At 39.6% G+C, this 16,614-nt stretch overlaps 1 protein-coding gene across 2 annotated transcripts in view; it reads left to right on the plus strand.

Annotated features, from left to right (window-relative positions):
* Positions 1-16,614, plus strand: part of RNF38 (ring finger protein 38) — a gene marked incomplete at its 5' end in the record, with an annotated part of 122,984 nt that overhangs the window by 40,669 nt on the left and 65,701 nt on the right. For both annotated transcript variants that reach the window (XM_082843208.1, XM_082843209.1), the window contains one exon: positions 10,753-10,823. In XM_082843208.1, the coding sequence (XP_082699334.1) occupies positions 10,753-10,823 (71 nt within the window). The remainder of the gene's footprint in view (positions 1-10,752; positions 10,824-16,614) is intronic.

Raw genomic sequence — 16,614 nt, forward strand, 5'->3', positions numbered from 1 at the left:
GGTAATGGCCTGGGGTTTCTTTTTAGGGTAATGAAAATGTTCTAAAATTGATTGTGATGAGTGCACAACTTTGTGAATATACTAAAAAAAAAACACTTTTAACTTTATACTTTAAATGGACGAATTGAATGGTATGTGTTTAAAACAAAACATTGTTTAAACAAAATTGTTTAAAACAAAACATCCTGAGACTCTGAAATTGAATTTTCTGCTCTAGGTAGCTAGAAGTATCATTACTTATTGTAAAAATAAATAAGCAACTGATCCTCACTTACAGAGTAAGACTGGCTTTTTCCTCGCATGTTATTTATCAACATTTACTTTACGTTAATGTCTTTTTTTCCCCAGCTGCTTTGGGTGTTAGTTGCTGCATGCGGGCTTTCTCTAGTTGCAGCAAGCGGGGGCTACTCTTCCTTGTGGTACACCGGCTTCTCATCGCGGTAGCTTCTCTTGTTGTGGAGCACAGGCTCTAGGTGCACAGGCTTCAGTAGTTGTGGCTCACGGGCTCTAGAGCACAGGCTCAGTAGTTGTGGTGCACGGGCTTAGTTGCTCCATGGCATGTGGGATCTTCCCGGACCAGGGATCAAACCCATGTCCCCTGCATTGGCAGGCAGATTCTTAATCACTGCACCACCAGGGAAGTCCCTAATAATGTCTTAAAGTGTATTATTAGCTAATAGAGTTTGTCTAGTAAGTTTTAAGTAAGATTTCTAAAAATAGTGCAGCCTGTTTTGTAAGTTCATTTGGAGAAAGTTTGAAGCATTGAGGATAGATGTGTAAATAAAGTTGGGTTTTAACAATTGGTTGATACTTAAATCTTTGGAGCAGACATATGGAAATTGTTGGTTGTTAAAACTCGGAACCTTCCTGGCACTTTTCTTCAAAGCCATGCCATAGACTCTGGTATCCCGGTAGCAGTTGTGAAGGCTGCTGCAAGTGATGTGATTAAAACCCAGAGAGATCATGTTGCAGAGTGTAGCAGCCCCCAGGCCAAGTATTGGATAAGGCTCGATATGTTTTCGTGTCCTGCTACAAAATCAGGCACTTAAAAAAAACTCTTTCTGCTAGAGTGAAAGGAAAAGAGCCCTGAATAGGCAGTAGATGGGAGCAGAACCAAAAAATTAGACTTAAGTGCTGAGAGTCTCTTTTGGACAGTAATTACAGTGACAGTTACTTATAAAGTACAGGCAAGTTCCTGGGGGTGGATTTTTAAAAAGTCTACCTGTCTGTCTTATTATAGAATGAACAAAAAAGTAGCTGTTTGGTTTTTTTATATTATTGATTGAGTTCAGATGCTTTTTAGTATCTATGCCAATTATTTGGATTGTGGTGGCTGGTAGGCTAATTAAGTTTTCAAAAGACTGATTTGGAAGGGTTGTTAATACCTCAGAAAATGGGACCAGATTTCAGAATAATTAATTAAATTTATAGAATACCCACTATGTGCAAGGGCCTGTACCAGTGTCCTAAAGAATCTAAAAGCAGTGTAAGACCTAGCATCTTTTATCTGAATTTTACTGTCTCCTTGCTGGAACTTATAAATCCATCTGCTGCAATGCATAATTGAATTCTCCCTTGCTAATCTTTGGATTATCAAAGAGATTCTGTCTGAGGCATGACTTCCATCTTGGCCCACTTGTGACCCTAGTTAATCACTTGACCTCCTTGGGATGTGTGGACAGTAGTTGTTCTAAGCCTTGATCATCATCTCATGTACTTAACTGGTATATAAAAAGCCCTAGGTAGATCACTGAGGCATGAGGTTCAGTCCTTACCTGCCCAATGCTGTCCTTGAGCCAGGCCAGGCGAGTGATTCTATCTATGTCTCTACTCCCAGTTCTCTGTATGTGTTTGGGGGAGGATGGGATGGAGAGGAGAGAGACATCACCTTTGAGGGGTTTCATGAACGAGCCAGGTAAGCGCTCATAGGTTGGTCTCAACTGCCTTCTCCAAGGTACTTTTGTCAGAAGCCATTACAGATTTGGACTGGAGCTTAATAACAAAAAGAATGGAGTAAAAATATCCCTGCCTACACTTAGGCTAACGGTTGCATCTTAGCAGAACATCCTAACAGTTGCCACCAAGATTATTTTGTAGACAGGGTCTCAAAGGAGATAGAAGATAATGAATAGTTAACCTCAAGAATCCTGCTCATGGTCATGGGGGTGCTGTTGGAGTCCTCTTTTTTTTTTTTTTGGCCTTGCTGTGTGGCTTGTGGCATCTTAGTTCCCCAATTGGGGATCGAACCTGTGCCCCACCTGCAGTAGAATCTAGGAGCCCTAACCACTGGACTGCCAGGGAATTCCCTCTTTTTTTTTTTGAGTCTTTTTTCTTGAGTTTGTTTGTCCTATTTGGTCTAGTATTCCTAGGGATACTGGGAGCTAGCCTTGGAGTTAGGCCCTTTTTTTAATGAGCAAAAATAAGAAAAAAATTTCCTCCTGTTACCCAGGGATTACCATTGTTAGTATCATGGTGTATATTCTTCTGAACGTTTCCTTTGTATATCTGTGTACACATATACATATTTATTTAACCATCATGAAAGCATAGTATTCATATTCTCTATTCCGCTTTTTTAAAATCTTATTTTATTTATTTTTAAAATAAATTTATTTTTATTTTCTTTTTGGCTGTGTTGGGTCTTCGTTGCTGTGCGCGGGCTTTCTCTAGTTGCGGCGAGTGGGGCTGCTCTTCGTTGTGGTACACAGGCTTCTCACTGCGGTGGCTTCTCTTGTTGCAGAGCACGGGCTCTAGGTGCACGGGCTTCAGTAGTTGTGGCATGCGGGCTCAGTAGTTGTGGCTCGCAGGCTCTAGAGCGCAGACTCGGTAGTTGTGGCACACGGGCTTAGTTGCTCCACGGCATGTGGGAACTTCCCAGACCAGGGCTCAAACCCATGTCCCCTGCATTGGCAGGCAGATTCTTTACCACTGCGCCACCAGGGAAGCTCCGCTTTTTTTTAAGTTAGCATTTAATTTCAGTAAGTTTTCATCTCATCTAATTTTACCATATTCAGATTTTTCCAATTCTCTCCCAAATATCCTTTTTAACTAGTTTATTTAAAGTAATTGCAATCTCGTATGCACATTGTATCTATTTCCTTTTATTTCTTTTAATCTAGCACAGTTCCTGTCTTTTCTTTTTCATTTTATAATAATAATAACACTGACTTATTGAGAACTTCTGCAGAACCAACTTTTGGATGAGCTGATTGCTTCCTGTGATGTCTATCCCTTGTATTTCCTGTAAACTGCCAATTATATCCAATAGTTTGATGGAGCGAAGGAAAGTATTTTTTGCTTGGATGCCAAACAGAGCTTATGTCTGAATTTCACAGTGTATCACATCAGAAGTCACATCTGGTTGGCCCACTGTTAACGATGCCAAGATTGGCCATTGGATTAAGGTGGTGGGATTAGGTCTCTTTACAGTGTAGTTAGGTTCTCCGTGCAACCATAGATAACGTGGGTAGCGTTACTTTGGCACTTTACAAACCCCCATCAACCATGCACTTAATGACTTTAGCCTAATTGGTGACCCTTGCCTAAATCAACAGTTTTATGGGGCTTGCAAAATGATGTTTTCTAATTCTGAAATTCCTTCTGTATCTATTAGCTGGCATTCTTCTGCAATGTAGAACTAGGGCTATTCAGTTACTCTAAAAGGTAGGATAAATGCATGAGTTTTAAAAAGTTGCTATTACGGGACTCCCAGATTTTCATTGATATGTGTTTTGGTTAGCTACAGTCTTTTCTTGTTGTTGTTTTTAATGCTTAAACTGGTAAAAGTTTGGCCAGTGGGAGCCGCTTTTTAATGCTTAAACTGATAAAAGTTTGGCCAGTGGGAGCCGCTTTTGGTCCTGTAGAACAGGTTTCAGAAAGCATGTGGTGCTTAGGTTGGTGCTATTGCTCTCCCCATTGTCCACTTTTGTAGCTCAAAACCTTTACTTTTAAATCCTCAAATCTTTGGGAATTTCCTGGCGTCCAGTGGTTAGGACTCCACGCTCTCACTGCCAAGGGCCTGGGCTCAGTGCCTGGTCAGGGAACCAGGATCCCGCAAGCTGCCTGGTGCGGCCAAAAAAAACAAACAAAACCAAAAATGAGTCTAGGAAATGCTTGAGAGGGGCTCACTTCATACTTCTAGATTAACCCACTACTATTACAATGCAAACCTCCATCCTCACATGTGCACATTGAGGAATAATTCTAACAGTGCTCAAAATGCCACATTTTCATGACAACTTAAAGAGCCTAACCACTTTTAAAGAGATGTGCACATTTTGCCCAAGTCTCTGCAGTTCAGTTTTGTGGTTTAATGCCCCTCATTTTTTATACCCAGATTTCGAGGAATATGCATATATCTCAATAATGGTTTTCTGCTGATGTTTATCTAAGAAGATAATATGTTAATGTTTCACAAACTCAGTACAACATTTTTTTTCTTCAAAGCAATATGCAGAAGAGCTTCAGTTATTGATACATTCCAATTATCCTTGAGAGAACATGACATTTGGAAAACCATGCTGCATGTCAACAAAGAGGGTGTGGGTTCTAGATGGGCCTGGCACTAAGAGGCCTTATTACTGCATATGAAGAAATGGTGTTGTTTGACAGTGTCTTAAGGATATAACATAATAGCATGATAATTTGCTACAGGTGTGTTTATTGTGTTTTAGTTCCCTTTTAGGAAAGAAGAAGAGGTAGGAGACATGATCAGGAAGGTCTAGGATACCTAGGTCATGTGAGACCTCATAGACCAAGGAGTAAGGACTTCGTATTTTATTTTGAGTGAGAGACGGAACAAGATTTTCAAAGGAGGAATGACATGATCTGTCTGAACCTTGAAAAGGGTCATTCTACATGGAGAATCGACTGGGGAGGAGGTAGGGAAAGTTCATGGGGAAAGAGTGGAACTAAGACCAGTCAGGAAACCATTGCATTAGTTCAGGCTTTGGCTTGGGTAGCCTCAGTGGATGATGCTGAGTAGTTATACTTCAGGCACATTTTTGAAGTGGGACCAACAGGATTTGCCAACTCATCAAATGTGGGATGTGAATTAAAGAGAGGAGTTGAGGAAGATGCCAAGGGTTTTGGCCAGAGCAGCTGGTGAATAGTTCTGCCATTTACTGAAACTGGAGGCAGGTTTAGAGGAGAAGATCAAGAGGTCAGTTTTGGACGTGTTATGTTTGAGATGCTGTTTAGATATCTAAGTGATTTCGAATAGGTAGCAGAATATGGAAATCTGGGTTTCCTTGGGGTGGGAGGTGGGAGAGTCAGAGCTTGGAAGTAAAGATTTCGGTGTCATCAGCCACGGGACTAGTTGGGATCACTAAAGGAGTGAATATAGATAGAAAAGAGAAGTCTGAGGATCGATCCTCGGGACATTCCAACCTTTGTAATGGGAAGATGAGAATCCAGCAAATGGGACTGAGTGGCAGTCAGTGATGTAGGAAGCTTTTGTGAGGCCAAGTGAAGAAAAGGGTTTCACGAAGGAGAGTAGGGTCAGCTGGGTCAAATGCTGCCGGTAGATCAAGAAAGGTTAGGATTCAGAACTGACCATTAGATTTTGCAGTATAGTGGTCTCCGGGAACATGACAAATAATGTCTCTGCTTTACCTCACTACCTTTACCCTTGTGGACTTAAAACACTATCTGATATTCTTGGCAGTTGCTCAGAAACTTCTCCACTTGCCACCGCTGTTTCAACCTCGACGTCTTTGTGTTTCCTAGTTCTAAACTACGGGCTTCATACCCCAACTTGAGCCCTCACTTCTGTTCTCTTCCCTCGATTTCACATACTTGTCTGACTCTTCCCAAGATGTTGCACATCTATTTTCCCTTATAGTGCTTCTGAACTGGTTCTCCCTCTGGTCCCAGCACTTTCTGCTAACCATTTTGGGAGTTTGTAACTATTTTGGGTGTGTCATGGACTCCTTTGGTAATCAGATGAAGTTTATAGGCCCCTCTCCAGGAGAATACTTTTAATTGCATAAAATAAAATACATGAGATTACAAAGAAAACCAATCATACTGGAATGTAGTTATCAAAATATTAAAAACTAATTTGTGATAAAAATATATTTGTTATTATATTTAATGTATTAAATAACACATTCTAGCAGTGGGCCTAAGAGCTATTGTAAATTTAGAGTAATGATAAGTGTAAATGATATTGCAGTATACCTCCAGCAACTGTATTATATGAAAATATATGTGGTTTTTATTAGAGACAAAATCGCAGGTACTGTCAATCCTAACGTGGTTTGTTGTTGTATTCATAATAGAGTGGATTTTTTACATTTAGTTTCAAGTTAATGAAAATAAAGATAAAATTTTATTCCCATGTAAGTCTTGGTTAAGAACCTAGAGAGAGAACTATCATGCAGGTGTGAGGAGAGCACTGAGTGCTCACCAGGTGGGGGAGCAAGCCTGGTCTGCATGGAAGCATCCTGCCACATTTCTCATGGGGAGTGGAGGATTCAGACATTGACTTTATGCCTTGAGTAGTAGAGTGCCAGAGTAGGTTCTTGAGCAGGAATAATAACTTTATAAAATGCATTTGAAAAAATCAGAAAACCCATGGTAAACACTGTCATTTAATGTATGTTTGGCTAGATTCTTTCAATTTTCAAAAATTGGCTCCTTTATTTTAGTATAGAAGGTTTCTTCTTTTGCCTCTGTGTGCTTCTTTCCCTGACTAGCTATCCAAAGTTGCTTACGATCTGTATTTTATTCTTCAGGAGTTCAGTTTGAGTGATCTGTCTACATTCTTTTTCTTATGGGTCAGGGACAGCTGGAGAGGGAAACTGGTGCTTTTGTGCTTTCATTTGCCTCTAGGATGCTTCTGCATTGTTTTCCAGCAAAGGGCCCTTCCCTTTGTGGCAAAGGAGTGAATTCTGATATTCAGGGGAAAAAATCAGAGAGAAACCTTGCCCATTTAAAAATTGGGTTCTATTTTCTTCCTGTTGAGTTTTGTTTTTCGGTTTTTTCTTTTTGGCTGCACAGCTTGTGGGATCTTAGTTCCCCAAGGGATCAAACCAGGGTCCCGTTGTGAAAGCACGGAGTCCTAACCACTGGACCACCAGGGAATTGCCATTACTGTTGAATTTGAAGAGTTCTTTGAATACTTTTGGGTATCAGTCCTTTATTAGATACACATTTTGCAGATATTTTCTAGCAGCATGTGGCGTTGTCTTTTCATTTTCTTAAGTGTCTTTCACAGAGCAGAAGTTTTTAATTTTATTGAAGTCCATTTTACCATTTTTTTCTTGATGGATTATGCTTTGGTGTCAAGCCAAGGTCACTTAGATTTTTTCCTGTTATCTTCTAGAAGTTTTAGAGTTTTGTGTTTTACATTTAGGTCTATGATCCATTTTGAGTTAATTTTTGTGAAAGGTGTATGGTTAGTGTCTAGGTTCTTTTTTTTGTATGTGGATGTGTCTATTCACTTATTTTTAATACTCTCTTTTGGAAGAGATTTTTAAGTTGCTAAATAATGTATCTCAATCTTCATCTTTCCAACTACATGGAGTCCACGTTTTTGACAATGGTCCCAAATGGTGGTCTCCCTCATAGTTATTAGATGGTATTATGTGAACTATTTCTAACAAAGTTTCATTTTTCTTACATTGTGTCCAAGAGAAACACACATAACATGATACATTAAATACAACGGTTTTGCATAAGAGTAAGATAAATGTCTGTTTTGGTACCTCTTTGAAAGGTATCTAAATGTATGCTTATAATCATCAGTTCTTAGGGTTCTTTTCACCAGTCTAACTTCAGTATTACATGATATTAGACTAATAGGAGACTGAAAGTATAATTTTTACTAACTCCTTGAAACTCATCTACTGAATTTTTTTTTTAATAATAAAGTTTTTTTTTTTTTTGGCGGTATGAGGGCCTCTCACTGTTGTGGCCTCTCGCATTGTGCAGCACACGGTCCGGACGCGCAGGCTCAGCAGCCATGGCTCACGGGCCTAGCCGCTCCACGGCATGTGGGATCTTCCCAGACCAGGGCACGAACCCGTGTCCCCTGCATCGGCAGGCGGACTCTCAACCACTGTGCCACCAGGGAAGCCCCTATAATTCAGATTTTTAAAATTATTTTATTTTTATTTTTGGCTGCATTAGGTCTTCGTTGCTGCACGCGGGCTTTCTCTAGTTGCGCCCAGCGGGGGCTACTCTTCGTTGCGGTGCGTGGGCTTCTCATTGCGGTGGCTTCTCTTGTTACAGAGCACGGGCTTCAGTAGTTGTGGCACTTGGGCTCAGTAGTTGTGGCTCACAGGCTCTAGAGTGCAGGCTTAGTAGTTGTGGCGCATGAACTTAGTTGTTCCGTGTCATGTGGGATCTTCCCGGACCAGGGCTCGAACCCATGTCCTCTGCATATTGGCAGGCGGATTCTTAACCACTGTGCCACCAGGGAAGCCCTCACCTACCAAATTTTTGACAGAATAGTTTATGTTGTGATTAGATTTGTCATTCTACTATCCCAGGAGATTTTAGTATTTGGGGACATTGTCGTATATATATTCTTTCTTCCAAATTATGGTTGTAGAATATGTTAAATGATGTTAACTGTTATCAGTACCAGTGGGAACTCTATGGTTTATATTATTCTCATCCATAATTGTAACTTTTTGGCACCCGTACCTTCCGCCATCTCATCCTTCCCAGAATTGTCATCCAGTGGCAAAAACTTGTTAAGCTTATTAATATTTCCGAGAAATAGAAATTAGAAAGATCTTTTGATGTGATCAAACTTTTTAAATTGTTTTTTTATGCTAATACTTTGTTGATAAATTTTCTTTTATTGAATTAGTTAAGGAATCAGGCTGAGTAGATTATAGTGACACACTATATTACATATGCTGTCAGTATGCTATATATATATATATATATATATACACACACACACACATACACACACACATATACTGTATGCTACAACTTTATTTAGTATTTTTATTCCTGTGTTTCAGTGAAGTTGTTTTCTTATTTTGATCCTTTTTATATTTTATAATCAATGTTATATAAAATGAGTTGGGAAACAACAGTTTATATTGGGAAGTTAGGAATAGTCACTGTCACTGGGATTATTGATTCTGTACATTTGAAGAAATTATCTGGTAAAGTTATCTAGTAAGGATTGTTGTGTTTTTTTTTTGGCTGCACTGTGAGCCTCGTAGGATCTTAGTTCACTGACTAGGGATTGAACCTGGGCTCCCGGCAGTGAAAGAAAGCGCAGAGTCCTAACCACTGGACCTGCAGGGAATTCCCCTAGGACTTTTTATCCTTTGTAGTTTTTAATAATTTTCTCTGTTGTAACCAGTTATTTTCTCATTTTCTTTTTATGAATGCATAAGAGTAATATATGATAAAAATCTGCCTTTGAAGTCTAAAAGAGTTATTTCAATAAGTGTAAAACCAAAATTTTTATTATTAAGAAAATGTGTCAAAGTTTAGTTGGCAGCATTCTTTCTCAAGCATATAGAATAATTGGACATCTGATTTGATGGCATTGTAAATTTTATAATTTTATTTGTCAGTGTAATGTCCACAGGAGTGACAGGGGGATGTTTTCTTAGGTTCAACTAAACATTTGCACATTCAGACTGGTAAAACCACCATAGGTCTCACTTGGCAACATTTATTCAGAAGAATATAGGACAGAAGCTATAACTTATCAGTAAGACAGTGGGAGTCCTTGCAGCAGTTCATTCTTTCTGAAGTGATCTTCTCACAGCTTAGGTCTGAAGTGCTCTTCTCACAGCTTAGATTCAAAGAGATGAAATCCACATTGTGTGGTGCAGAGAACTCCATGGGCATAGTTTCCAGGATCTTTTGCCAGGACATGCCTAATTAGGTAACATGTCACCATACTCAGAGAAGTTCAAGAACGTGGCTTCCTACTAAGTGGCTATTGTACTTCCAGTCCAGATGCAATTTACTAATTTGGTAATTTCTATCTTAAGAAATGTTGCCAGGTAACATAGGTGGTATGCTGTTTAATCAGGTTAACAGGGATTAACCCAAGGTTGAATTCTCATACATTGGGAGAACGGGTTTTGCTCATCTTTGGTCCACAGTCATGCATGCTGATTTTTCATTTACACCTTCTTCTTTTAGTATCATCTTTCAGAAGGTTTTTCTTACTCCAAGATTATTTTTTAAATGTCATTTGTTTTCCTATTGGTTAGAAATGTCACTTTTGTCATAGAGCAGTTATTAGGAGATAGTTCTTCAAATTAACAAATGGTTGTGTATATTAAAAATGTATTTTTTAAAGTAATAAAAACCTATTTATAATCTTATGATTGTGTATTAGATTGTGTTATTTGTATGCTGAAAATTTATAGGGTCAATTTTTTCCTCAAAGAAACTATGTGTAGTCTGAAAAGCAGTATACTTTTTTCTAAATAGAAGTTTGCCTTATTGAAGGCTGTTGTGCTTTCTTAGGTGGCCTTACTCTGAAAACTAACCACTTAGTGTAGTAGAAAGTGGTGAATTAGGGGTTTGAATAATGGGGTTCTGGTTTCAGACCTGCAACTTCACTGACTGCTCCATTGTGCAAGTCAGCCTCTCTGTGTTTTGTTTTGCTCAAACTTCATGAATAACAATCCCTATCCTGCCTATTTCCGAGTATTGTTGAGGATTAGATGGGATGATGGATATAAAGGCACTTTTAACTGGTAAAGCCGTTTAAATATAAGGAATTACTGCATCTTAACTTTTCCTCCCTTTCTCTTGTAGGTAGTGTTGGTGCTTCTTTTCAGTGCCAGTCCATCCATCACGACCACATTTGTCATGATGACAGTGACAAGGTGAGGTCCGTGTTGATGTCTACAATGGTGAAAATGCATGCTGCCCTTACATCACTGGATTCACTTGCATAACTGGTCGTAGGGGCAGAATAGTGTGACTTGGGGGGCACAATGTTGAGATGCAGAGAGCCTTGCTGGTTTGTGTGCCAGCTCACTAAGACTGCTCCAGAAAACTTGCAGATAATTCCCAGGAGGTGGGCTGGACTCCTGATAACGCATTTCCTTACCCCCATTCCTGTCTCTGTCACTGCGCTTCTTCTTTTCCTGCACAGCCTGGATGGATTATCTTAATATATGAACAGGTGCTCCCAAAGCTGATAACTATTTCAGCAATTTGTGTCTGTTTTCAATTTGAAATACCTCAGACATTCCGATTTGGTTTGTTTTGTGGTTGATTGTATTATGGCTTATTCTCATGCTTACTTTTTTTTTTTTTTTTGGCTGTTTCCAAAGCCCAATTTAAATGTTGAGGAATGACGGTGGAACCTGTCTGATTCATGCAAAAGAATCCTGCTTTGGGCCTTTTTTATTTTTTAAATCAGGTCCAGACTTTTGGTATTTTGCTTCTGTTCTTTTTATCTCTAAAGAAACTGGTCTTTGGGGGCTTTCCAGTACTCATCAGCACCCTTGATGGCCCAGCCCTTGAAGTAGATACTAATGTGGGCTTGGTGTTTGGAACGTCTGGCTGCTGATATTGGATGGGCTTAAATTTAGTCTTTTCCATCATCAGTTTCCAGTGGTCTCCCTCCCATTTCCTGTGTCTTGTATGCAGGAATGTATCAGTCCCCTGGTAGTTTCCCCAGGCAGACCAATCCAAGTGCTGTTTTTCTGCGCTGTTGTAATCAAGATCCTCCTCCCTCATCCTGTTGGAGCTTGATCAAGATGTTGGTTGATCATTGGGATTTTCCAAATGGCCTTTTTGTTCTGTGTGTTGCTCTCTCTGTCTTTGTGAGCTTTGCTCAGTCAGATTTCAGTCTGTTTACAGAGAGAGTGGTATGATTTTAGTATTCCAGATTCTCTCTTATTATGATAATAATCCAGAGGCATGGGTTTAACTTTTAACTTCTTTTAGAAGCAAGCCACTGAAAAAGACTTCTAGACTATATAGTTAGCTCCCTAAAATTCAGTATACCACAGATTTTAGACGAGCATTTGAAAATAAGACTGATAGAAAAGGCAAAATCACTTTTGGTCAGTAATATTACAAAGAATTGTGTTACATCATTGTAAAGATGTTTGGGGGTTAAAATTTCTTTCCGCAGCTGGGTATAATATGCCTCTATCCATTGTTCGTTTACAGTGGAGAAGCCAGGCTATTCTCTGTTCTGTCTCCAGGTTTAGAGTCAAGAGATGAGATTTCTGTCCATTTCTGCCAGATACTTTTTATCTACTTTAAAATGTTTTTCCTCTTAATTTCTGAATCTTTGTATGACTCATCTTGTGCTTTTAGGATGGGATCTTTCCTGAAATACATGGGGGGAGGGCAGAGAAATTTTAGGGATTTTTGTCACTTGATCAGCAGATCAAAGAACTGTCAGAGACTGCTCTCCTCTCCTGCCTACCATGCATATATTTATGATGGTTTACCAGAGGGAAATGGAGAGAATGGATTAGGGTCTCTTGACTATATTTATAATTGATTCAACTGATTCAGTCAGCAAATAATATTTGTTGATAGGCAGCTATGTTTCTTGGCACTTAGGGAATATATCAGGATACAAAACAAAGATTGCTGTTTTTTCATGAGTGCAGTCTAACTGGGGGAGGCAGACAAAAAAATAAACATAACACATAAGTAATATAGTATGCTACAATAAGCACAATGGATTAAAGAAATGTACAGCAGAATAAGTGGGATGAGGACCACCATGAGCTGGATGTTACAGATTGCAGCTTTGAATAGGATCATTAGACATCATTCTGGGGAGGAGAGTGGTGGATAGGACAAGAATCAGATCTCTGTGTTTGTAGCAGCTTCTGACTTCTTTCTTTCTATAATAAATGGGTATTGGTTTTGCAAAAGCAGCAACAAAACCTGCTGCCTGATATCTGATATATGCCACTTGGATAGGTATGTGTGTTCTCTCTCTCTCTCTCTCTCTCTCTCTCTCTCTCTCTTTCTTTCTCTCTCTGAGAATTGAAGGGATTATAGAGCACAGCTAATTCAACCCTCTTTTTAAAATAAACTTGTAAGCTGTGACCCCAGTGTGAGAAGAGACTTGTTCAGGAGTCACCCTGGAGTGCTGCAGCTAGATCACATCTTCTGTCCCTGATACAAGCCATGTAAAGTAATTGTCTAGCTATTCTGAACACATTGTCAAAACACATATTGATGCTTTGCTTATTATCCTCACTTAGCTTTCAGGCATGGTCCATTTCTCAGATTTGGGAACAAAAGTTGATTTTTCTTAAACATTGTCTGAATTTTAACTAATTCATGTGTGATGTGGGTGGAACAAAGGAGAAAAAGGGCCAGTCCATTTGTCGGACCTCCATTCTACAACCTTGGAAGTGGTGGCAAGCCCCCAAATTCCATGGTTTGGCTTGTTTTCCAACTTAAGTTTCTCTGCTGCTGTACATCGGCTTGTCACTACAGTGTGGGAAGGAGCTGTTTCCAGCTCTGAGGTTTACTGTTAACTACTGTGAGTTACATACTCTGATGTTCAGTTTATATTGGGCATAGCAATTGACACAAAGCCCTCCAGCAATATTTTTATATTCATTCACAATGTCATACCCTATAATTTCCAGGTAGCAAACACTTATTACATATCAATATTTGAGTACCTATTATGAACTAAGCATTGTTCTAGGCATTGGGGACAGTGTATTGAACAAAACAGACAGGAATCTTTACTCTTATGGAACTTGCTCTCTGTAAGTGGGTTAGGGAGATGGCAAGACATAAATAAAGATACTGTTAGTTCATTTGTGTTATGAAGAATAATAAATCAGGTAAGGGATACAGGAGTATTGGGAGAAGATTACCTTCTAAACACCCTTTGAAATAGGGGTTGTTTTATCCCCATTTGTAGGTGAGGAATGTGAGACATAGATTAAGTAGTTTTCCCAAGGTTACCCAGTTAGTAAGTAGTAAAACTGTGATTCAAACACAAGCTACCTAATTCCAGAGTCTGTACTTGACCATCTGAAGAAATCTGTTCCTAATGTAGCTTTACCCACTCAACTCTGACATGCTCAGGGGAAAATATCTTCATGTGGAGAAGGCCCTGGAGAATCACAGTGAACCAAGTCACTTGGCAGGTAATCTTTGCCTGTCAGTTTTTTCTTGCCCAGCTCCTTTTGGCCTCCATTGTGATTCATGACTATTTGTTACTCCAGGCTTCTCTAACCTGACACCCCTGCCCTGATTCATACTCAGAAATCTGTGCTTCTTTATAAGCTGTTGCTGTATTGCACTGATCAAATGTGATGGTTATGTAGAAGCAGTTTAAAAGTATAAAGAATAACACAAAAATGTGATTGTGATAGCATATTTATGTTTCACTTAGATACTGAAGTTAACCTAAATCAGCTAATGTCACCTTGGGATTATTAAGTAGTCATCTTCACAGTGAGAACAAGCTTGACATGGGGGAATAGGTCTGTCCTGAGAATGAGATAAAACATTGAACAATATGATAAAAGGAGACTATTCCTTCAGGTGAGATGAATTAATTTGTAGCCTCAATGGTACACTCTTTCATAGTGGCCTGGTAATACTTCTGGGAAGTCTGGCCATTTGAGAGAGGGAAATGGAGAGTTCTTTCTAAACTGCATGTGAATGGCTTCTCAGAGCAGAAGTCTTTTCTGGACAAAACTTCCTTTTGCTAGCCTTCAGTCCCTTTGTCATGGAAGACGGTACCAATCTGATTTGTGTACAGGTATTCGCACACAGACTGTTTTCAGAAAGATGGGAAATGTGCTGTACTGGTTTTTCTTCCATGACTGTATACTTCCTTTTATCTTAATTTTTTAAGTTTTTAGTTTTTTTAAAAATTACATGTTGATTGTAAAAAGATATGCAGCACTACCTTCAATCCCTCTCCCCAGAAGTAACAGCAATTGGAATTTTAGTATTAACCAGATTTTTTAAAGTTATATTTGTGTAAAATATTTTTCATCTTTTCAAACAGTGGTTTTTAGTATATTCAAAGAGTTGTTCATCTATCTCTACTATCTAATTTTAGAACACTTATCACCACCACCCCGCAAAAAACCTATACCCATTAACAATCACTCCCCATTATTCCTTCCCGCCAGCTCCTGGCAACCACTAATCTTTCTGTCTCTATGGATTTGCCTGTTCTGCACATTTCATATAAATGGAATCACACAATATGTGGCCTTTTGTGTCTGGCTTCTCTCACTTAGCATGATGATTTCATGGGTTTGTCTATGTTGTAGCATAAATCAGTACTTCATTCCTTTTTATGGGTGAATAATATTCCATTGTGTGGATCTAGCACATTTTGTTTATCAGTTCCCCAGTTAGTGGATATTTGTTTCCATGCTCTGGTTACTGTGAATAACACTGCTGTGAACATTTGCCTGTGAGTGTGTTTTTGTTTTCACATGATTTTAACAATTTGAGGATCTGCCAAACTTTTCCAAAGTGGCTGCACCATTTTGCATTCCAATTGAGGGTTCCAGTTTCTTCACATACTTGCCAATACTTTTTTCCTGGTTGTCTTTTATAAATTGATTGATTGATTGATTGCTACTTTGGTTCTTCGTTGCTGTGTGTGGCTTTCTCTAGTTGCAACGAGCAGGGGCTACTCTTCGTTGCGGTGCACGGGCTTCTCATTGCGGTGGCTTCTCTTGTTGCAGAGCATGGGCTCTAGGCACGCGGGCTTCAGTAGTTGTGGCACACGGGCTCAGTAGTTGTGGCTCGCGGGCTCTAGAGTGCAGGCTCAGTAGTTGTGGGGCACAGGCTTAGTTGCTCTGTGGCATGTGGGATCTTCCCAGACCAGGGCTTGAACCCGTGTCCCCTGCATTAGCCAGTGGATTCTTAACCACTGCGCCACCAGGGAAGCCTCTGGTTGTCTTTTAAATTATAGCCACTGTAGTGAGTGTGAAGTGGCATCTTATTGTGGTTTTAATTTGCATTTCTCTAGTGACTAACTATGCTGAGTATCTTTTTATATGTTTATTGGCCATTCCTAAATCTTCTCTGGTCAGTTAAAAAATGTCAGTTAAAAGTCCTTTTATTCTTGCCCCTTGTGCTTAAAAATCTCCCTATGCCTCGTATTATTATTTTATTTATTTATTTCTTGCTTGCTTGCTGCGTTGGGTCTTCGTTGCTGCACGCGGGCTTTCTCTAGTTGCGGTGAGCGGGGGCTACTCTTCGTCGTGCTTCTCATTGCGGTGGCTTCTCTTTGTTGTGGAGCACAGGCTCTAGGCATGAGGGCTGCAGTAGTTGTGGCTCGCGGGTTCTAGAGTGCAGGCTCAGTAGTTGTGGCACACAGGCTTAGTTGCTCTGCGGCATGTGGGATCTTCCTGGAGCAGGGCTCGAACCTCTGTCCCCTGCATTGGCAGGTAGATTCTTAACCACTGGACCACCAGGGAAGTCCATATGCCTCATATTATATTGTTACATGTGTTCCATTAGGGAAATGTGGGGAAATAGAATATGTCATAAGTAAACATACCATCTTTCAATAGATAACACTCTTAACATGCATTTTTTTTCTTCAAATTTTTCTTTGCATTCTCTGCATGGTTAAAACAAAACTAAAGCACTGATTATTTATAGCTGTGTAATTAATTATCCTAAAACTCAGTGGTGCAA

The sequence above is a fragment of the Leucopleurus acutus genome (assembly GCF_964270905.1).
Source record: "Leucopleurus acutus genome assembly, chromosome: 7".
NCBI classification, from domain to species: Eukaryota; Metazoa; Chordata; class Mammalia; order Artiodactyla; family Delphinidae; genus Leucopleurus; species Leucopleurus acutus.